Source organism: Quercus lobata, chromosome 9, assembly GCF_001633185.2.
Source record: "Quercus lobata isolate SW786 chromosome 9, ValleyOak3.0 Primary Assembly, whole genome shotgun sequence".
NCBI classification, from domain to species: Eukaryota; Viridiplantae; Streptophyta; class Magnoliopsida; order Fagales; family Fagaceae; genus Quercus; species Quercus lobata.
Window position 1 is genome coordinate 3,172,709 of NC_044912.1, and position 22,218 is coordinate 3,194,926.

The window sequence follows — 22,218 nt, forward strand, 5'->3', positions numbered from 1 at the left end:
TCTTACCCAGCTACCTCTGCAAGCTTTACTCAGAAAGTTTGACTTCACGGGGAGAGTTGCAAAGTGGTGAACTATTTTGGGAGCATTTGACATCAAGTACCTCCCTCGGATAGCCATAAAGGCACAAGTGTTGGCCGACCTAGTGGTCGAATACACTGAAGGAGAAGACAAGGAAATGGATGAAGAGCACAATACATAAGCCGAAGAAGTTTTAACTATTGTTGCACCCTCACCGCCTTGTTGGGAGTTATATGTAGATGGGGCTGCAAATCAAAGGGGTTCAGGGATCAGGATAGTCATGATCTCCCTGGAGCACATTACCATTGAGAAATCCCTAAGATTGGACTTCTCAGCCACCAATAATGAAGCCAAGTATGAGGCCCTTGAAGTTGGCTTGAGGTCAATAAAGAAACTTGGGGGAAAATCAGAAAATCTTTTGTGACTCAAGGCTTATAGTAAGACATGTCCAAGGAGAATTTGCAGCTAAGGATCAGAGAATGAAATGCAATTTGGGCCAAGTATAGCACCTGCAATCCCAATTTGAAACCTTCTCCATAGATCAGATCCCTAGAAGTAAGAGCACTCACACCAACTCATTGGCAACCTTAGCCACCTCCACAAGGGAGAATCAGCCTAGGGTCATAACGGTGGAGAACTTGGCATCCCCTAATCAATTCCTCTAGGCCCCCAAAGTAGTAAATGCTGCCTATATCGGCCTAAACTAGATGGACCCGATAGTCTCTTTCATAAAACATAGGTTGCTCCTCGAGGACAAAACAAAGATCGAGAAGGTTCAAAAGAAGGCACCTCGATACTGGCTCTTCGAGGAACAAAAGTTGTATAAGCATTCTCACTCGGGTCCTTACCTGTTATGTGTGCATTGCAAGGCGATAGAAGCTTTGTTGAAGGAGCTTCATGAAGGAATGTGTGGCAGTGACACTAGAGGATGGTCTCTGTCACATAGAGCCTTGACACAAGAATACTAGTGGCCTAGCATGCAAAAGTCCGTTCAGGACTTTTTCCAAAAGTGTGACCAATGTCAGAGGTTCGCCCCTAACATTCATCAATAAGGTGGGACCCTAAACCCTCTTTCTAGTCCTTGGCCTTTCGTGCAATGGGGATTAGACATCGTGGGACCATTCCCATAAGTAACCGGAAACCGAAAGTGGCTCCTCGTCGGGACTGACTACTTCACTAAGTGAGTAGAAATAGAGCCCCTCTTAAATATCCGAGATCAGGATACTAAAAGATTTATTTGGCGGAACATCATCACTAGATTTGGTGTACCATGTACCCTTATCTCGAACAATGGACTTCAGTTTAATAGTAAGGCCTTCTGAAGATGCTGTTGTAATTTGAGGATCATGAATGTATATTCTACTCCAGCTTGCCCCTAATGCAATGGGCAGGCCAAGGCCACCAACCAAGTCATAATAGATGGTTTGAAGAAAAGGTTGGACGAGGCCAAAGGAAAATGGTGGATGAACTGTCACATGTACTCTGGGCTTATCGCACTACACCGAGAAAGTCTACAGGCGAAACCCCATTTTCTATAACGTATGGTTCCGAGGCAGTCATCCCCTTAGAGACGGGGTTCCCTACAATGAGAACTAATCAGTTCAACAATGACTCAAATGATCAACTCCTCTCCACCATTTTGGATATGATCGAAGAAAGAAGAGAGGTTGCCACGATCAAATTGGCTCACTACCAGCAAAAGCTCAGACAAGGGCATGACAAGGGCATCAAGGCAAGGACCTTCATACCAGAAGACTTAGTCCTGAGAAAGGTCATGGGACATATGAAGAACCCTGCATAGGGGAAGCTTGGTCCCAACTAGGAAGAACCTTACTAGGTCACTTCAGTAGATGGGATTGGGGCTTATCACCTAAAGGACTTGGATGAAAACCCAATTCCCCAACAGTGGCGGCTCCAGGATTTTTTTCTAGGGGGGTCAGTAGTGGTAGAGTTACGAATTTGTCATGGGGCGATTAAAAAATAAAATGATTATTTATATATATATATATATATATATACAACTTTCATATTATATACAATAATCCAAAATAAATACAATTTAGTATACAATACAGCTATATCGTATAATAGTCTAAAAAATTTATTAATAGTTTAAAGATTAGTAAGACAACAACCATTAAATGTATAATAACTTATTATATTTATATGTAATATTAATTAAATAAAAATATATGATAAAGAAGAATTTTTTTTTTTTTTTGATACAGAATAGAAGTTCTACTCTAATTTAATGTAAGTGTATATGTGTGTGGATAAAGAAGAATAATAACAAACCTAGAAGTAGGACTAGGAGTATGTGAAACTAAGAAAAAAAAACTGATATAAATTTTTACTTTTAAAGTGTATGACTTTTTAACCATACTTGTGGTTACTCTCTTGGAATTGGAGCAAACAGAGATAAAAGTTAAGAAAACTACTTGATCAAACAAAGATAAAAGCTAAGAAAATAGAGAACGGAGAAAGAGAGATAGAGAAAATGAGGAAATAATCACAAATATAAATATAGATATGATGGTTGGAACGATAGTGTAATTTTTTGCTGATGAGGAAGAAAAGTGCAGGGAAAAACAACTTCATTTTGCTATCAATGGAAAAGTAAGCCAAAGTCCCAGATAGGAGGTTTGTTTATTTATTTATTTTTTAACGAATAAGCAAAAATTTGAAACATTTTTTATTATAAAATTAAATATTTTAAAAGTATTGCTGTTGACACAACACTTACACAAAAATTTCACAACAAAATATAAGTGACAAGTTGTTAAAGGTAGGTAAAAAAAATTAAGTGATATCAGTTGTGGGTCAAAGTGATGTCAGTTATGGGTCAAAGTAAAAACTAGTTACAACTTGTCACTTAACCTGCATTATGAAATTAATTATTGTGAAAATATTGTGAAAGTAGTATTAAAATGATTATATTCAAGTTTATTTTAGCTGAATTTAAACAAAATTTAAGGTGAGGGTGAGTTCAAATATTTATTTTAGGGGAGTAACGCTACCCCTATTCCCCGACCTTAGAATGTAAATAATTTACGAAGATACTATTATACCCATGATTTGTATTGCTTGAGTTCTATTTGTACCAATGCAACTCCTCGGTTGCTAATTTCTCTCTCAACATCATAAAATTTGCTAAGAGTTAAACAGAACCTCGGTCAGGTTCGATCCCTTGAATCACCTACCTCGGGTAAATTAATGCCTAAAATTTGCTAAGGGTTAAGTAGAACCTCGATCAGATTCAATCCCTCAAATCACCTACCTTGGGTAAATTAATGTCTAAATTTTGCTAAGTGTTAAACAGGACCTCGGTCAGGTTTGATTCTTCGGATCTCCTAACTTGGATAAATTAATACCTAAAATGGTCTAAAAGTTGGATGAAGCTTTGGCCATGGCCGATTCCTTAGACAGAGTTGTCTCCTCGAGGTCATTGCCTTGTGTGTGTGTATATATATATATTTTAAATCCAAGCAAATGACAGGGTTCCAACCCTCGGCCTAATCAATCATTCACGGGCTTTGGCATGTTTCCATTTTTTTTTTTTTTCATATGTACAATATTTGAAGCATTGTGTATTTACAATTTAAATATGAGCTAGTATTTGTAATCAAGTTACTAAAATAAATGTTTATAAAAAAAAAGTTACTAAAATAAATGTTTATAAAAAAAAAGTTACTAAAATAAATGTTAATCTTTTAAGAATCAATTATTGGGAAAAATGCTTTTTATAATTTAAAAAAAAAAAAGTTTTTTGAAACTTATAGCAGTGTTTTGAAAAATGCTGCAAAACGTACTTTATTGCAGTATTTGTTAAAAACCGCTGCAAATTTGTTATTTGTTGCAACATTCCATAATCGTTGCAAAACAAAAACTTTATTGCATCATTTTCAAAAAGTGCTGCAATAGGGAAATTGATGCGGTGCTGTTGCAGCAGTCAAAAACGTGTTGCACGAAAACGTTGCAAAACATTTTGTAGCGTTTTTTTGGGAGTTTTGTAGCATTTTGTGGCCGCTGCAATAGAACCAATTTCCTATAGTGAACACACGTCATGAAAAAGATGATGCATTTAACAAATGTATGCTATAGTTATTGTTCAATAAAAGAGATTCTTTTTTAGAGGAGGCCTAAGAGGCTTTTGTATTAAGGAATGAAGGCTAAATCAACCTAGAAAGCAGAAAAAGAAGGTGCAAGAATAGACTCTATCCAAACAGCTTAGTTTGTAACATATCTAGCGTGCTAAGCTAGGCTATGGACAACCTTATTACCTTCTCTTTCTGTATGAGAGTAATGTAATTCATTAAAACAATTAGTAAAAGACTTAGCATCAGCTATCAAAGATCCAAGAGGAGACAGGGAGTTTGTATCAGCAGAAATGGCTTGAACAACTAACTTAGAGTCCCCTTCCAACACTGCATCTGTTATCCCAATCTCAATAGCAAATTCAAGTGCCCTGGCAGTCAGAGTTTCAATTTCTGTTGCATGGTATCAATAAAAGAGACTTTGAATTCAATCTATGGGGTTTACTTTAGTCCCTTCGATTTAGTACTAGTGGCTTTTTCTTTTCTTTTTTAAAGAAAAACCATGGCTATTTTATTCATTCAAATGCATATTGCTTCTCACGATAGCCTATGTTGCCGAAGCATGAGGAGCATGGTTACCTACAAATCCTATACAATGAAAATGTACTTCCTTCAAACCAGTAGTAGGCTAGTAGCCCATCTAATATAATTTTTTTAATATTATCCTCAAGTCAAGTATCAATGTTATGTCAATTAAGATGGGAAACTTTTGGCCCATAATTGTTACCAATATGGGTCGAACAGCCCATTACCTGACGTTTTTCAATTGGGCTAGGCTCAGCAGTCTTCTATTCCTTACTCGATATCCCAACCCAACCCAAGAAAGCGGAATTGAAAATCCACATTCTTTGGTCAAACTTGTCTAAAATCTCCATTCAAATTACGTAAATACTTTACAGATATTTAGCCGAATATGCCACTCGCATCTTTGAGCACCCCTGCTTTTATCTCTTGTTCTTTTCCTAAAAATTGATTCTTTCTTGAAAATTCGATCTTTTATTTTTAAAATCTAAAAAAACAAAAAACTTTGTTTTATAAGAATTTTGAGCTATCAATGTCTCAAATTGTCATTTGCCAATGCAGCACTGCATGTCTCATATATATATGTATACTGGTTTGACTGGTGATGTTCTTATCAAATCCTATGGATAGCCAGTTATGGCCATATTGTTGTTGATATCTTCCACGCATTAAGGTCATTTATAACTTGTAAATTAATGTATGTTTCTAAAAGAACTCAATGTTGCTACAATTATTTTAGGCTTTTAGTAAGGTCTGATAAAGAGGGGCAATAGCAGAAGTGCCCGGGAGAGTCATAACAAACATATTGTACACTTTATATATATAAAGTGGCTTGTTAGCTTTTCAATAAAATAGTTATTATAACCATGCCAGGCTTTGAACCATCAAAGAGTGGCATTGAACTAATAGTTAGTTTATGCTAAAACACATTTAAATAAAATACATTTAAATGCTCCGGGTTGTGGTTGAAGGTGATTGTCTCCGGGTGGTTTCGACTTTGAATGCTTCTGTTTGCTATAATACATTGTATGGGAATGTGGTTGAGGAGACATGCAGACAGGATCGTCAGCTTTAGCATTGTCAGTTTCAACATGTGCGATGAAGAGTGAATATGTTAGCTCACACCCTCACTAAAAGAGCAGTTTCATCTACCGATTATGATGTTTGGGTAGAAGAACTACATTCTGATTTAGAAATTGTATTCCAAACTGATTTTATTTAATTTAGTTTGTCTTACCTTTTTCACAAAAAAAAAAAAAAAAAAAAAAAATTCTAAAACACATTTAAATAATATATATATATATATAAAAATGTAAGGACTCAATTTGTAACGACCCCAAAATGATATTGGGTTCGCATGTTGATGGCCCAAACAATACAATTTGTAGAGCGTGGGTTTGAAAGGCTAGGCCTTGGTCACCGAACGGTGGTTAGTCATGGTGTTCATACAAAAGTAAGCCATGTTCGCTCGAGGAGTCATTCTCCTTGATACGGTCTGGGAGACTTTGGTTCTTGGCCTTTTTTCCCAGCCCCTCACTCTGGACTGCTTACTTCCCCTTTTATACTAGCCTGTACCCCTCATCCAACGTCCATGTGTAGGTTTGACTTTCCAGGACTGATACTTGTCCCATCAGCCCATACCCAAAGTGGTTGGGGGTGGTTGTAAAAACTGAAGAGTATGGTCCTGTCAGGGGCAGAGTATTCAATGGCAGTAATGGCAGCTTTCCCTTTGTCCTTTGTCCTTTGTCGTCATACTGTCCAGGGATCCTTTTTCTATCAACGCAAATATTTTAGGTTTTTCCCAAAACTATTCCTATACCGCTCTTGCCCTTTCTTTCAAGAGGGCCTCGGGAATGCCGAGGACAGAGTCATCCTCGGCTATGTCTCAAGATTACTTGGACTTTTGTTATATATCCTCGATTATATCCCTCCTCGGCTCAGGCCTTGGATCCCAATGTAAAAGTGGGCTAGGGCTTCAAATTATTGGGCCCCACAATAAAAGATAAACTAAAAACAATGGACCGTACTTAATTTAAACATAAATATGAAAGTGTAACAAAGATTACATTTAGTAAAATATTATCATTAAAAAATTAAAATAAAAATTTATCCTTTTTCTCAAAAATAAAAATAAAAATAAAAATTTATCCTATAAAAAAATTTAATATTTTTTTCATATAAAAATGACTATAAATAAGACGCTTGAATTTATCCTTTGGCTAATTAATTTTAAGTTTTTTTTTTATATAATAAAAAATAAAAAAATAAAAACCATACATTAAAAAACTTGACAATTCAAATAAAATCATGCACTTCAATATTCTTCCATAAACACCTCAAAAATATTCTTCCATAAAAACTATAATGACTGAAAATGTGTTGGTCCCAAAACTAGATTGGGCTCAAACGCTTCGGCTCAAACAATAAATTTGTAGAGCGTGAATAAAAGAGCTAGATTTATCCCAGAAGAAAAACGATTAAGCTGGACGATTCAAGATGATATAACACAAACAAGATTATCGAATTTTTTGTCCTCGGAACCAACTATGTTCTTTTTCTTTTCTATGGTTTTCTTCCAGAAGGCTATTATATCAGAGTTCCGATCCCTTTTTCAATGCATTCTTCCATGTTATATACTGTCATCTTGGTGTCATCCTCACTACACACATGTAGGTTGGATTTGGGGGATCCCTTTCTATCCCATCCAACACTTCTGGAACTTTCAACCAGCAACTATAAGGCTGCTTCATCACTGTTCAGGCATCACCTCCACATTAATGCGGCCAGAGAGTTGGTTGGAAGACATTTAATATGGAGGTAACAACCTTTGTAGATATTTATTTACCTCTCTTGTCTTATCCCTGATCCAATATCCAGTCCTTAGCTGTGGTGCAACTCTGAAGCAAGTCCATGACGATAACGCACTCAGATTTACCTCGAACGCGAGTTTTCGAGAAGACTTTTATCCTCAAACGCTTATTGGACTCATCTCATATTGTTTCTATTCCTCTCTTAACTTTACCCTCTTCATAGCCGAGTTTGGACCTCCTCGGATGGTCTAACGTCCTCGGATTGGGCTTTAGGCCTAGCTGGCATGGCCTTAATAGCACCTCCTGATTAATTGCCCCCCACAAAAACTATCTTCTTCTTTCTTTTCTTTTCTTTTTTGGTTTTTTTTTTTTTTTTTTTTTTTTTTTTTTTTTTTTAATTATTACAAATCTAGTGTTTTATTTTGTATCAACCTGAAATTTCACACAATTCGATGGTTTGGCGGATCAACCACTATTCTTGTAGAGTTTTAATAGCTATAATTTCAATTGTTGCATGCACACATTATTTAATGATATTTATAATTACCTTCTTATTTGATTATATCACAATTTAATTCGCATTACATTTTAAGATTTGGACATAATCAGTTAAAGTACTAACTATTAGCCACTCACAATTTCATTTTAATCCAAACCATTAAAAAGATAAAATTTAACAAATGAAAAAAATTCACCAGACTAAAATTTGATTAAGCCAAACCACAATAGGTTAATTTTTTTTTTTTAAAAAGGAAAATGTGAAATCTCAAATTTGTTAATTAAACATAATCCAAACAAATTTTATTTAATCAAAATTTTAAAAAATCCAATTTTAATAGTTAAAAATTCATTAAAATGTATTTAAAATATGTTAATTAAAAAGCTAATTTAATGATACTTAACATTTTCTATTTAAAAAAAAAATTTGTAATTTTTAAATTTAAGGACCAAAGACAAGTGTGTTTAGGTTTTACTTATTTTTATTTGCTTTTATTTAGGGAAAAACCCTAAAATAGTGAACCAGATCTCTGACCAATCACCGTCCTTATATTTCCCTCCACAAACCCTAAACCCCTCTTTTTCTCTCTCCCTGTGTACTCCCATTCAGCGCCTCAAAACTCAGACCCATCTCTCTCTCTCTCTCTCTCTCTGTCTTATTGCCTCAAAGAGTGCAGAGTCTCTTTGAAGCCATGGCTTTGGTAAGCTCCCACAAATCTCTCTTTTCTGCCCTGTGTATTTTTGCCAAAAATTTTCACTTCAAGCTAGCATTTTGATGCCCATTTAGATCTGCATTCGTGTTTATTTTGTTGGGTCTTTGTCAAATCCAATTGGTTTTTTTTTTTGTTTTTTTATTTATTTAATTTTTGTTTCTTGCTTTTGTTGGGTTTGTGTATATCCGATTGGTTAATGAGAAAAGACCCAAATAGAGGAAAAGAAATGACTTTTTGAATTGATGTTTCGATTCAATTGATGGGTTTTGTTTAGTTTTTGATTTGCTTATTAATTAGTCATGGGTTTGTCTCATCTGTACGATTGTTGTTTAGGTTATAGATGGCAATGTGGAAATTTTGGATTGATAAATTGAGTGTATTTGGTTCAAAATTTTGGATTTGAATGTGATTAGTTTTCTTTTTATGTTCAACTACGAAATTATTGACACCAAATGGAAATGGGGAAATCTAGGTTCATGTCAATTCATTTTTCGGATGAAGAAGAATTGAATCTAGATTCTAAGAGTAAACAAACATGTGATTGTGGGTTTTCTCTTTGTTTTTGTAAATGAAAGTTGCTAAAAACATGAATCAAACTGATGTAGATGTGACATTTATTAAGATCCTGTAGTTTTAGATTCAAAGGACATGATCCTTTGATCAAGCATTAGTTGTGAGGACACATGGTAATAATCAACATCAGAATTATCTTTCATGCATGATGTAACTGCATGCAATGGAAAATGGTTTTATGTAATGTATATGTTTGGTTAACTACTTAACTTTAGGTCCTGCATGCGGGGTGCACCAACAAGAATGCTTTTAAGGCACTTATTGCTGCGGAGTACAGTGGAGTTGAAGTTGAATTGGTGAAGGAATTTGAAATGGGTGTGTCAAACAAAACTTCTGAGTTTCTCAAGATGAACCCAATTGGAAAGGTGGCCTTCTTTCGTGGAGACAATGTCTTTTACTAGCCATATGTTTCTTATGTGTTTTCCTGATAAAAGGTCTCTTGTTGTGTAGGTTCCTGTGCTCGAGACACCTGATGGTCCTGTATTTGAGAGTAATGCCATTGCACGCTATGGTAAGGCTGTCTTTTAAACTACATTTGTTATACTTTGAAGGCTGTTTTTAAGATTTGAATTTCATTGTTGGTTATTACTTTCTGCAGTGACACGCGTGAAGGCTGATAATCCTCTCTATGGCTCTTCACTGATTGAATATGTAAGTGGTGTGAGGATTGTCTGGGTATTAAAAGATTTGTTTGTTGCTTCCTATGTTCCCGGGTTTGCAGGGTTTAAAATCTTTTGTGTTTACTCTGATACTTTTTTTTTTAAGTTGGAGTCCGTTTGAAATATTCTATATCTGTTGGTATATGAAGGGCTTGTTTGGTTTGGATGTTTAAAAGTGTTTAAATCTTGAAATTTGATTAAACTAGTTTTTTCCCCTTCAAGTTACTGCTTGGTAACCTTAAATAAAATATAAGATTGAAAGTTTTTAAACGGGAAATTGAAAACTAGTAAGGAAAAAGTTTGCCTACAAACTCCCACTAAAAAATTAACATGGCTACATTGCTATTGATCTTTGATCTTGAAATTTTGCAAGCATGGAGGATATAATAAGAAAATGTAATCTAATGGTGGATATGTCAAAATTCACATTCAATAAAAAGATATTGGGAAAGTTTGTAGGCAAACTTTTTTCAATTAATAATATCATAATAAGATAATTTTTTACTCAAAAATGAAAAAATATTTTGAAAAATCATAACAAGTTGGCTTAGTAAAAAGTTTGTGGATCTCAATTCTAATTCTAATAAGAGTCACTCATTTCGCATAACTAATTTTTTTCCCTATATTATTCCTATTATTTTCATAATGCTAACATTCTTGTAAATTTTGTCATGTCACATGTGCTTCCTGTTGAATTGGAGACACTTGACATTTCTGTTTTGCAACCTTGTTTCGGCAGGCCCATATTGAACAGTGGATTGATTTTGCTTCAATGGAAATTGATGCTAACATATCGCGCTGGTTATACCCACGATGCGGTTTTATGGTTTACCTTCCACCGGTTAGTCAAGTTATACTTTTGCTTATTCTGTTCTCTTAACATACTTAAATATCATCTATCTGGAAATAGTGGAACTTTTTCATTTAAAACTTAGCTCTTAACTTCCTGTTATCTGCGTGAAGGCTGAAGAAGCTGCAATTGCTGCACTGAAGAGAGCACTAGATGCTTTGAATGCGCATCTTGCTTCCAACACTTACCTTGTTGGGCATTCTGTGACACTGGCTGATATCATTATGACTTGTAACTTGTATACCGGATTTGGCCGGATCTTGACTAAGAGTTTTACCTCTGAATTCCCTCATGTAGAGAGGTACTTTTGGACCTTAGTTAATCAGCCAAATTTCCAGAAGATATTAGGTGAGGTGAAGCAAGTTGAATCTATTCCACCTGTTCAGTCCACAAAGAAGCCTTCACAGCCAAAAGAACCTGCAAAACCTAAGGAGGTCAAGAAAGAAGCAGCACCACCTAAAGCAGAAGAGGCTGCTGAGGAGGAAGAGGCACCCAAGCCCAAAGCAAAGAATCCTCTTGATCTTTTGCCCCCTAGCAAGATGATTCTGGATGAATGGAAAAGGCTGTACTCAAACACAAAAACTAATTTCCGTGAGGTTGCAATTAAAGGTATTCCCATATATAAGCCTTTTCTTGCCTGTGCATTTGGGTGGATTCATTTTAATGCCAGTTTGTGAATGTGGTTGCTTTTGGTAATAATAGTTATGAGTATGCCAGTGTGAAGTGGTTTGTCATGTCTCTTTTGTTTGTTTTTTTTTGGTTTTTGGTTCAATTGTTTGTTTTTTCTATTTCCCTTTACTTGTCTTTTTATCCAAAGCTTTGTCTTATTAATTTTATTTTGGCTCTGTATTTGTAAAATTATACTTTCTTTGTCCCATGTTGTCTTTCCACTTTAGTAGGTCAAACTTTTTAAGGGGGTATCATTTAATGCATACTATTGATATTTAAAAATCACTAGTTTCCAATATTTTCCTTCTTAATATAAACTCAAATAACGCATATGGAAAACAAATATTGATTTTTCAAATAAAGCAAAGTGTAAGTTAGGAACGTATTAGAGTAGCTGATTCTCTGTCTAAAATTGCTACTTGGCCAGAAGAATCTACTGCAGCAATATCTATCCACCTTTATGAATTCTAACCCCAACCAGCATGACAAAGCTGAATTTATTAGAGCCTGTTATGCATGATACTAAGGGAAAAAAAAAGATTGGTTGCATGATTTTTAAGAGATTTACTGAAGTTTATTTGAGAAGGTTTAGTGGGTAGTCTCCTTGTGCACTTCCAAGTGGACCCCCGAATGAAATGCCAAAGTGGGATTTTGGTTGGGCTTCAATATCTAATATAAAATTTTAAAAGTTGATGTTACTTACAATGTTTTATTCCCAATTCAAAATTCCCCTCTTATGATTTTTATAGAGTTTATAGTTCAGGGATGTTCGTACTTCATATTATGCAATTTCATTTTACTTATAAAAGGAAAACGAATATCACTTAAGATTTGGTACTTCCATGGATCAATCTTGATGTGTGTGTGTGTGTATATATATATTCCTTTCTATTAGCAGTTTTACTTTTTCATACTTCTACTTTAATTTATTCACCTGTTCTATAACTGTTCACTTGGTGTATGCACTTCTGGGCCTTCTTGGTGTATGAGATTTGATAATTTAATCCTTTTGCAGTCTTGTTAGTTCACATTTGTGTGTGTGTGTGTGTGTGTGTGTGTTATTAGTGCTGTTAAGCAGTGCATGTGTGTCTGTGTGTGATATATATATAATAATTGGATTGCTGTATGTGTTTTTTCATCTTTGCTTCCTCTTGCAGGGTTTTGGGACATGTTTGATCCTGAAGGCTACTCCCTTTGGTTCTGTGATTACAAGTATAATGATGAGAATACTGTATCGTTTGTTACTTTGAACAAGGTGGGGGGTTTCCTGCAACGTATGGATTTGGCTCGTAAGTATGCATTTGGGAAGATGCTGATTATTGGCTCAGAGCCTCCATTCAAGGTGCAAGGGTTGTGGCTCTTCCGTGGAACAGAAATTCCTCAATTCATTATTGATGAGTGTTATGATATGGAATTGTACGAATGGAAGAAGGTTGACATTAATGACGAAGCCCAGAAGGAGCGTGTCAGTCAAATGATTGAAGATTGTGAGCCTTTTGAGGGGGAGGCTTTACTGGATGCCAAGTGCTTCAAGTGATAAGGATATACTACTGAGAAGTAGATCAATTGTTATAGGGTCCTCTTTATGACAAGCTTCAATTCAAATTTTCTAGGTTTTTGCTCCAGACAAAATTGGTTCTTTTCTCATATTTTTGCAGTAGTAGTTAAATGACACTGGTATCATCTTATGTTTTTTGGTCTCAAGACAATGTGGTGGGATATCGATAGACACATTGAATTATATTAGGTAATGGTGTTAGCTCATTGTAATAAGCTTAAAAGCATTAATGGTAACCTTCTGATCAGAGCACACTGATCCAAGAGGTCTTACCAGTTCAACTCCAATTTTATGGGACTAGCACAACACCCGTATTCTTTCTAATTCTAGCTTTTGAAGTTATACTGCTTTTTTACATTTATATGTGTCTTTTTTAGTTCTTTTGGCAGTTGCTATGTATTAATATATCTGGGAGAGCAGGCTCAGGTGCTTATTCCTCCAGTAATCATGTTGGAGCTTACATTGGTCTCCTGTAATTGTATTGAGAGGTTACAAGGGAATTCTGCATGAGGCACGCACATTTAAGATTAAAAATGTGGCCTTTTGGGTTATGTATTCGTTTTACATTTGTAATGGCTTATAGTTACTACAACAGTTCTTTGTGGTGCATCTCTGGTTGTTGTGACAACAGGGCTGCGAAATAAATTATAGAATGATTAGTAAGTAGTCTAGAGGATCCAACTCCCTCTAACTAACTAAGAAAAAACACCACCCTTGTAAGAGATGCTTTCATTACAAAGTTTAAAATTTCAAATGGTGCCCTACACTATATGTTCTCAGAGAAGTTAATGCAACCCATGAGTTAGGCAAGTGGATTCCTACTTGCCCTTGATTATGTAGGGATCAGAATGATCTAAAGTTATTTGGAGAATTATGTACTTGTGGACTCCTAATCATTTAAATCCAACTTAAACAATTTGAATATAATCATGTTAATGTCTATTTTTTTATAAATGCAAGACATGAGTTATCACTCTTAGTGAAAGACACTTGTTATCACATGACTAAAGCTTTCAAAGCAATGCTAAGAAGCTTGCTTAAAATGATATTAAAAAAGTGAAATTTTGATTTGACATGAATTTTGAAATTTTGAAATTTTTTTGATAAAAAAATTATGCATACAAAATAAATAACATTTTTAAATTTTGACATGACAAATTAAAATATAAAAAATATGTACCTTAGCCGTTAGATTTTCAAATTTTATTAGTAAGATAGAAAGCCTGTCCGGCCAAGTCCTTATATTTCCCTCCACTTCTGTATACTCTCGTAGAGCTCCTCAAAAGTCAAAACTCAGACTTTTTCTCTCCGTCTCTTGCCTCAAAGAGTGCAGAGTCTCTTTGAAGCCATGGCTTTGGTAAAGCTCTCAGAAATCTCTCTCTTCTGTCCTTTTTTTTTTTTTTTCTTGCGAAAAATTTTCACTTCTAGTTTGCATTCTGATGCCCAATTAGATCTTCATTCGTGCTTATTTTGTTGGGTCTTTGTTGAATCCAATTGGGTTTTGTTTAATCGGTTTTTCTTTGATTCCTGTATATCCGATTGGCTAATGAGAAAATACTCAAAGAAAGGAAAATAATTGACTTTATGAATTGACCTTTGGATTCAAGTGTTGGGTTTTGTTTAGTTTTTTATTTTCTTCATATTTAGTCATGAATTTGTTTTGTTTGTACTGTTGTTTAGGTTTCGGATGGCAATGTGGAAATTTTGGATTGATAAATGGGGAGTGTATTTGGTTCAAATCTTTGGATTTCAATGTGATTAGTTTTCTTTGTATGTTGAACTACGAAATTAGAGACATGAAGTGGAAATCTAGGTTCATGTCGATTCATTTTTTGGATGAAGAAGAATTGAATCTAGATTCAAAGAGTAAACAACTACGTGATTGCTGGTTTTCTCTTTATTTGTAAATGAAGGTTGTTAAGAACATGAATCAAACTGATGTAGATGTGACATTTATTAAGAGCCTTTAGTTTTAGATTCAAAGGATATGATATCCTTCGATCAAGCATTTGTTGTGAGGATACATGGTAATAATCAACATCAGAATTAACTTGAGTGCATGATGTAAATTCATGCTATAGAAAATGGTTTTATGTAATGTACATGTTTGGTTAACTTTAGGTCCTGCATGCGGGGAGCACCAACAAGTATGCTTTCAAGGCACTTATCGCTGCAGAGTATAGTGGAGTCGAAGTTGAATTGGCGAAGGATTTTGAAATGGGTGTATCAAATAAAACTCCTGAGTTTATGAAGATGAACCCAATTGGAAAGGTGGGCTTCTTTAGTATAGACAATGTATTTTACAAGCCATATGTTTCGTATGTGTTTTCCTAGAAAAGGTCTCTTGTTGTGTAGGTTCCTGTGCTTGAGACACCTGATGGTCCTGTATTTGTGACAAATGCCATTACACGCTATGGTAAGGCTATCTTTTAAACTACATTTGTTACACTTTGAAGGTTGTTGTAAGATTTGAACATCATTGTTGGTTATTACTTTCTGCAGTGACTCGCGTGAAGGCTGATAATCCTCTCTATGGCTCTTCACTGATTGAATATGTAAGTGGTGTGAGGATTGTCTGGGTATTAAAAGATTTGTTTGTTGCTTCCTATGTTCTCAAGTTTGCAGGGTTTAAAATCTTATGTTGGTTTATAAAAGTTTATGGAATTTTGTTCCATGAACTTTGTTCAATTAATAATATCATTACAAGACAATTGTTTACTCAAAAATGAAAAAAGTTTGTGGATTTGGATTCTAATTCTAATAAGAGCACCCATATCACACAACTAGATTTCCCCCCCTATATTATTGCTATTATTTTCATAATGCTACCATTCTTGTAAATTTTTTCATGTGCTTCCTGTTGAATGGAGACACTTTTGACATTTCTGTTTTGCAACCTTGTTTTGGCAGGCTCATATTGAACAATGGATTGATTTTTCTTCAATGGAAATTGCTGCTAACATAGCACGCTGGTATTACCCATGACGGGGTTTAATGGCGTACCTTCCACCGGTTAGTCAAGTTCTGCTTGTGCTTATTTTGTTCTCTTAACATACTTAAATATATTTTCATCTATCTGGAAATAGTGGAAAATTTTCATTTATAATTTAGCTCTTAACTTCCTGTTATCTGCATGAAGGCTGAAGAAGCTGCAATTGCTGCACTGAAGAGAGCACTAGATGCTTTGAATACGCATCTTGCTTCCAGCACTTACCTTGTTGGACATTCTGTGACACTGGCTGATATCATTACGACTTGTAACTTGTATACCGGATTTGACCTGATCTTGACTAAGAGTTTTACCTCTGAATTCCCTCATGTAGAGAGGTACTTTTGGACCTTGGTTAATCAGCCAACTTTCTAGGAGATATTGGGTGAGGTTAAGCAAGTTGAATCTATTCCACCTGTTCAGTCCACAAAGAAGCCTTCACAGCCAAAAGAACCTGCAAAACCTAAGGAGGTCAAGAAAGAAGCAGTACCACCTAAAGCAGAAGAGGCTGCTGAGGAGGAAGAGGCACCCAAGCCCAAAGCAAAGAATCCTCTTGATCTTTTGCCTCCTAGCAAGATGATTCTGGATGAATGGAAAAGGCTGTACTCGAACACAAAGACTAATTTTCGTGAAGTTGCAATTAAAGGTATATCCCGTATATAAGCCTTTTCCTGCCGGTGCATATGAGTGGATTCATTTTAATGTTAGTTTATGAATGTGGTTGCTTTTGGTAATAATAGTTATGAGTATGCCGGTGTGAAGTGGTTTGTCATTTCTCTTTTGTTTGTTTGTTAGTTTTGTTTTGTTTTTTTTTTTTTCTATTTCCCTTTACTTTGTTTTTTTATTCAGAGCTTTGTCTTATTAATTTTATTTAGGTTCTGTATTTGTAAAATTATACTTTCTTTGTCCCATGTTGTTTGTCCACCTTAGTAATCAAACTTTTTAAGGGGTATCATTTAATACATACTGTTTATATTTAAAAATCACTAGTTTCCAATATTGCCCTTCTTAATATAAACTCAAATAAAGCATATAGAAAACAAATATTGATTTTCAACTAAAGCAAAGGGTAAGTTAGGAGCATATTAGAGTAGCTGATTATTTGACTAAAATTGCGACTTGGCCAGAAGAATCTACTGCAGCCATACCTATCCACCTTTATGATTTCTAACCCAACCAGCATGATAAGGCTGAATTTATTAGAACCTGTCATGCATGATATTAAGGAAAAAAAGTTTGGTTGCATGCTTTTTTTAGAGATGTAATGAAGGTTATTTAAGAAGGTTTAGTGGGTAGTCTCCTTGTGCAGTTCCAAGTAGACCCCTGAATGAAATGCCGAAGTGGGATTTTGGTTGGGCTTTAATATCTAATATAAAATTTTAAAAGTTGACATTTTTGGCTACTTGCAATGTTTTATTCCCAATTCAAAATTCCCCTATTATGATTTTTATGTAGTCTATAGTTCAGAGATGTTCATACTTCATATTATATCACTTGAGATTTGGAACTTCCATCAATCAATCTTGATCGTTTCTTGAACCTACTTATATATATTCCTTTATTCTAGCAGTTCTACTTTTTCATACTAGTACTATAATTTATTCACCTGTTCTATAACTGTTTGCTTGGTTTATGCACTCCTGGGCCTTCTTGGTGTATGAGATTTAATAATTTAATCCTTTTGCAGTCTTGTTAGTTCACATTTGTGTGTGTTTTAGAACTCTGGTTATTTAGTGCTGTTAAGCAGTGCATGTGTGTCTGTGTGATATATAATAATTGGATTGCTGTATGTGTTTTTTCATCTTTACTTCCTCTTGCAGGGTTTTGGGACATGTTTGATCCTGAAGGCTACTCCCTTTGGTTCTGTGATTACAAGTATAATGATGAGAATACTGTATCGTTTGTTACATTGAACAAGGTGGGTGGTTTCCTGCAACGTATGGATTTGGCTCGTAAGTATGCATTTGGGAAGATGCTGATTATTGGCTCAAAGCCTCCATTCAAGGTGCAAGGGTTGTGGCTCTTCCGCGGAACAGAAATTCCTCATTTCATTATTGATGAGTGTTATGATATGGAATTGTATGAATGGAAGAAGGTTGACATTAATGACGAAGCCCAGAAGGAGCGTGTCAGTCAAATGATTGAAGATTGTGAGCCTTTTGAGGGGGAGGCTTTACTGGATGCCAAGTGCTTCAAGTGATAAGGATATACGACTGAGTATTGAGAAGTAGATCTAATGTTATAGGGTCCTCTTTATGACAAGCTTCAATTCAAATTTTCTAGGTTTTTGCTCCAGACAAAATTGGTTCTTTTCTCACATGTTTGCATTAGTTGTTAAATGACACTGGTATCATCTTACGTTTTTTGGTCTCGTGACAATGTAATGGGATATCGGTAGGCGCATTGAATTATATTCGGTAATGGTGTTAGCTCATTGTAATAAGCTTAAAAGCATTAATGGTAAGCTGTGGATCAGAGCACACTGATCCAAGAGGTCTTAAGCAGTTCAACTCTAATTTTATGGGACTAGCACAACACCCATCTTCTTTCTAATTCTAGCATATGAAGTTATTTTGCTTTTTTACATTTATATTTGTGTTTTTTTTTTTTTAGTTCATTTAGCGGTTGCTATGTGTTAATACATCTGGGAGAGCAAGCTCAGGTTATTGTTCCTCCATTAATCATGTTGGAGCTTACCTTGCTCTCCTATAATTGCATTGAGAGGTTGCAATGACAGTCACTGAGAATTCTGCACGAGACACGCATATTTATGATTAAAAATGAGGCCTTTTTCTCTTTTATGTAATCGTTTTAAATTTGTAACGTGGGTTTCTCATAGATACTATAACAGTGCTTTGTGGTGCCTCTATGGTTGTTATGACAACAGTGTTACAGTGCGAAATAACGTGCAATGATTGAGATGTAGAGAGGATCCAACTTTACCTAACTACCTAACTAATTAAATAAAAAATAAAAATTTCTGCCTTTGTAAGAGATGCTTTCATTACAAAGTTTAAAATTTCAAATGAAGCCCTACATTCTGCATTCCCAGAGAAGTTAAAGGTACCCATAACTTAGGCTTTTAAATGTTGCCCTCCATGACGTTAAAGGAAACTCATAACTTAGGCTAATGGACGTGAATTCCTTCTATTTGTCCTTGATTATGCAGGATTGGAATCATCTAAAATTTCTAGGAGAATTGTTCTTGTAGAGTTTTTATTCATTAAGGAAAATGTTAACAAGAACCGGGAGATTCTCATTAAGGTTGAGTTATTGTGAGATCCAATTAATAAAAAATTGGCATGAATGAATGAGGGGCTAGAAACAGTTAAAGTGATAAGTGTGGAACTTAAAAGCATGGTTTTAAAAACCGGACCAACTAATCCGATCGGTTCAGGCACTAGTCCAGTCCAGTAAAAACCTCAAAACTAGACAAAACAAGGTTGTACCAGGAACCAAAGGCAAAAACAATTTTACTCCCAATAAGTTAATGTGTTACTCTTTGGAGAAAATTGCCTTTTGTAAGAGACGCTTTCATTAAAAAGTTTAAAATTTTAAATGGTATCCTACATTATGTGTTCTCATAGAACTTAAAGGCAAATCCATAACTTAGGCCAGTGGATGTGGATTCCTCTTCCTTATCCTTGATTATGTCGAGATGAGAATCATCTAAAATTTCTAGGAGAATTATCCTTGTGGATTCCTATTCATTTAAATCCAACTTAAAATTCATCAAAAAAAAAAAAAAATCCAACTTAAACAAAATTTGATTATAACTATATTAATATCTATTTATATTATTAATCACATAACCAAATCCAATAATTTATGTATTTTTCAATATAAAATAATGTTTAAAAAATGCAAGTCACAACTTGAGCTTTGAAAGCAGAGTATGTATGCAATATATATTCCAAATTTCTTGCCATTTGTTGAAATAGGTGAAATATATATAGTTATTCTATTACCATAATTTTATTTACACAATAATAAAATAAATTAAACATATATCCAAAAAGATATATATAAATTAAACAAGTACATAATAACTATTTACTCCTTTAGATTCTGCCCACTAGCGAGTCAAATTCACATTGTAGGCAGCCAGGGAGAGTCAACATTGTAACGCCGAGACCCATCACGACTTTGGAGTTGCAGTTGTTGTACATAACGTAACTACATATTTATTAGCTGATGGTAACAAGAAAGAATTCCAAAATGGGCACATAGGTCGTTGTCCTTTTTTCAATTTTCTTTATTCCCAAACAGAGAAAAAGAGAGAAACAGAGAGAGAGAGAGAGAGAGAGAGATGAGTAGAATTCCAAACCTAAGATCTCTGCAATCCCTTTTCCTCTTTTGCTTGATCTCTCTGCAATTCATTTCAGGTCTCTCTCTCTCTCTCTCTCTTTGTCATTATTATTTCAATGTCTGAATTTCACTATTTTGTTCAAACATATATATTTTTTGTTTGTTTATGATGAAAAAGACAAAACCGTACAAGAATTAGAAACCAAAGAACATAGAGAGTAGTGGGTGCTTTTATGTTGTTCTGTACAAGAATCTCTCAGTTGGGTCTCAGATCAACTACTTTTAGCTTTGCGTTGGCCAATTGTTTTTGGGTTTTCTTGGAATGAATAGAAAAAGTAGGAAATGCATGGTTAAGGAATTGAAAAGTTTTGATTTTTTTCTTCTTCTCTTATTAGTTCTATGTAATTAGCATGTTTAATTTCATTGCTTTTCTGCGCAAATTTGCTTGTGAAAGCATAAAAAAGTAGCTCTAGAATTCGAACTAACTGATGCATAAAACTAAAGATTTGATTTTTCTTTTTCTTTTTCTACTTTTTCTTTGCAATCAAATATATAGGTGGGGTGTTTTGCATGTTATGGAACCTTGCCAATTAGGGACAATATAACTGGCTTTTTAGTTGTTTTTAATTTGGATTTTATTTTCTGATAGATACGGTAGGATTTGAAACTTATGGTTCCATCCATGATAATTGCCTTTTATTATCAGGCCATGAACTAGATTAGAACCTAGTTCCTCATTCAATGATAACAGATCTTACTAGTTAAGCTAATTGGGACCAACTTTAGTTTGGGAAAATGAATGTAGACGAATTAGATATAAAATAAAATTCCAGTTCAATTATATTTTTGGTTCAGCTTATATCAGAACAGAACCAATTCCGTGGTTTACCAGACATCACCTAATTGCTCATTGTAGATACAATTTACCTAGTAACATGACTTGGTTTCATTCTGTTACTCTATAGTTAGATGGGCTTGGTTCAGGTGATATGTATTGTTTGGAAATGAAAATTACATTAAAAGAAGTTTAATTTAAAACTCAAAGTTGTTTTCTTTGTTTTCAGTTTCATCAATATCTAAACAAAGGGTTTAATTTGTTATTTCGTGATTTATCTAACAATTTGTGTGTATTTGAAGGCTTTGCGAATGATTCTCCAAGTGCAAAAGATGAAAATAATGCTGGGAGTCATGGTGCTTCGGGTAGTTCTGTAGGTATCAAGATAGTTATTGTATGCCTGGGTTTGGTGGCAGTTTTTGCTTTTGCTGTGTTTTTATTCAAGATATGGCAGAAAAAGAAGAGAGAAGAGCAGCATGCTCGTCTTCTAAAGCTGTTTGAGGATGATGATGAGCTTGAGGTTGAACTTGGTATTCGGGACTGAGATCCTTTCTCATTCATGTATTGACTGTAATCAAGAGGTGCGCCTCATGGCTTTTGTTTTGCCTTTCATTAGTAGCAATCACTGCTTTGTTGATATAGGTTGTTTGAAACTTTATATTTATAGCTTTTTCTGCATTATATCTTTATTGAATACTGGTTTGTAGATCTTATACTGATTATACTTATAGGTGATCTATTCCAAGGGATTGTTGGTTTTTCCAAGAAATGAGTTTTGTTGTGAACTTAGATTTTTCAAGGCTTTGGCATTACGGTTCTACTAGCTCCACTTCATCCCCCCCTCCCCCCCCCCTTCATTCTATGTGTTACTGTCATTTTTGTATGTTATCATTTCCTGCCTCTAGTACATCTTATTGTGAAACAATGATGTTATTGCACCCCACATATTTGCACGATGATAGCAAATCAGCAAGGTCTATCATTTTGTACTTATAAAAATTAAAATACAATGTAAGAATATAAATGCACCACCTCTATCTAGCTTGTAAGAATAACCCATGAACTGTATATGGACATTGGACAAGCAGGGTAAAATTAGTTGTTGGAGAACACATTGGAGAA

The 22,218-nt window shown here is 34.8% G+C and overlaps 2 protein-coding genes and 1 pseudogene across 2 annotated transcripts; all 3 read left to right on the plus strand.

Annotated features, from left to right (window-relative positions):
- The first annotated feature begins 8,475 nt into the window (after positions 1 to 8,475).
- Positions 8,476 to 13,324, plus strand: LOC115960471 (elongation factor 1-gamma 2-like). Its single transcript, XM_031079400.1, has 7 exons — positions 8,476 to 8,643; positions 9,444 to 9,593; positions 9,679 to 9,739; positions 9,827 to 9,879; positions 10,627 to 10,728; positions 10,851 to 11,346; positions 12,564 to 13,324. Exons 1-7 carry the CDS (start codon positions 8,635 to 8,637, stop codon positions 12,941 to 12,943), a joined length of 1,251 nt encoding a protein of 416 aa, XP_030935260.1. The 5' UTR covers positions 8,476 to 8,634; the 3' UTR covers positions 12,944 to 13,324.
- Positions 13,325 to 14,289: 965 nt separating this feature from the next.
- Positions 14,290 to 18,501, plus strand: LOC115960610 (annotated as a pseudogene).
- Positions 18,502 to 20,129: 1,628 nt separating this feature from the next.
- On the plus strand, positions 20,130 to 21,919 carry LOC115960519. Its single transcript, XM_031079450.1, has 2 exons — positions 20,130 to 20,338; positions 21,399 to 21,919. The coding sequence occupies exons 1-2, from the start codon at positions 20,263 to 20,265 to the stop codon at positions 21,638 to 21,640; spliced, it is 318 nt and encodes a 105-aa protein (XP_030935310.1). The 5' UTR covers positions 20,130 to 20,262; the 3' UTR covers positions 21,641 to 21,919.
- Positions 21,920 to 22,218: the final 299 nt, after the last annotated feature.

Coding starts and splice junctions, on each gene's coding strand:
- LOC115960471 (XM_031079400.1), top strand. Junction 9,740..9,826: donor TAATGCCATTGCACGCTATG/GTAAGGCTGTCT, acceptor TACTTTCTGCAG/TGACACGCGTGAAGGCTGAT. Junction 10,729..10,850: donor TTATGGTTTACCTTCCACCG/GTTAGTCAAGTT, acceptor ATCTGCGTGAAG/GCTGAAGAAGCTGCAATTGC.
- LOC115960519 (XM_031079450.1), top strand. CDS start 20,263: ATGAGTAGAATTCCAAACCTAAGATCTCTGCAATCCCTTTTCCTCTTT. Junction 20,339..21,398: donor CTCTCTGCAATTCATTTCAG/GTCTCTCTCTCT, acceptor GTGTATTTGAAG/GCTTTGCGAATGATTCTCCA.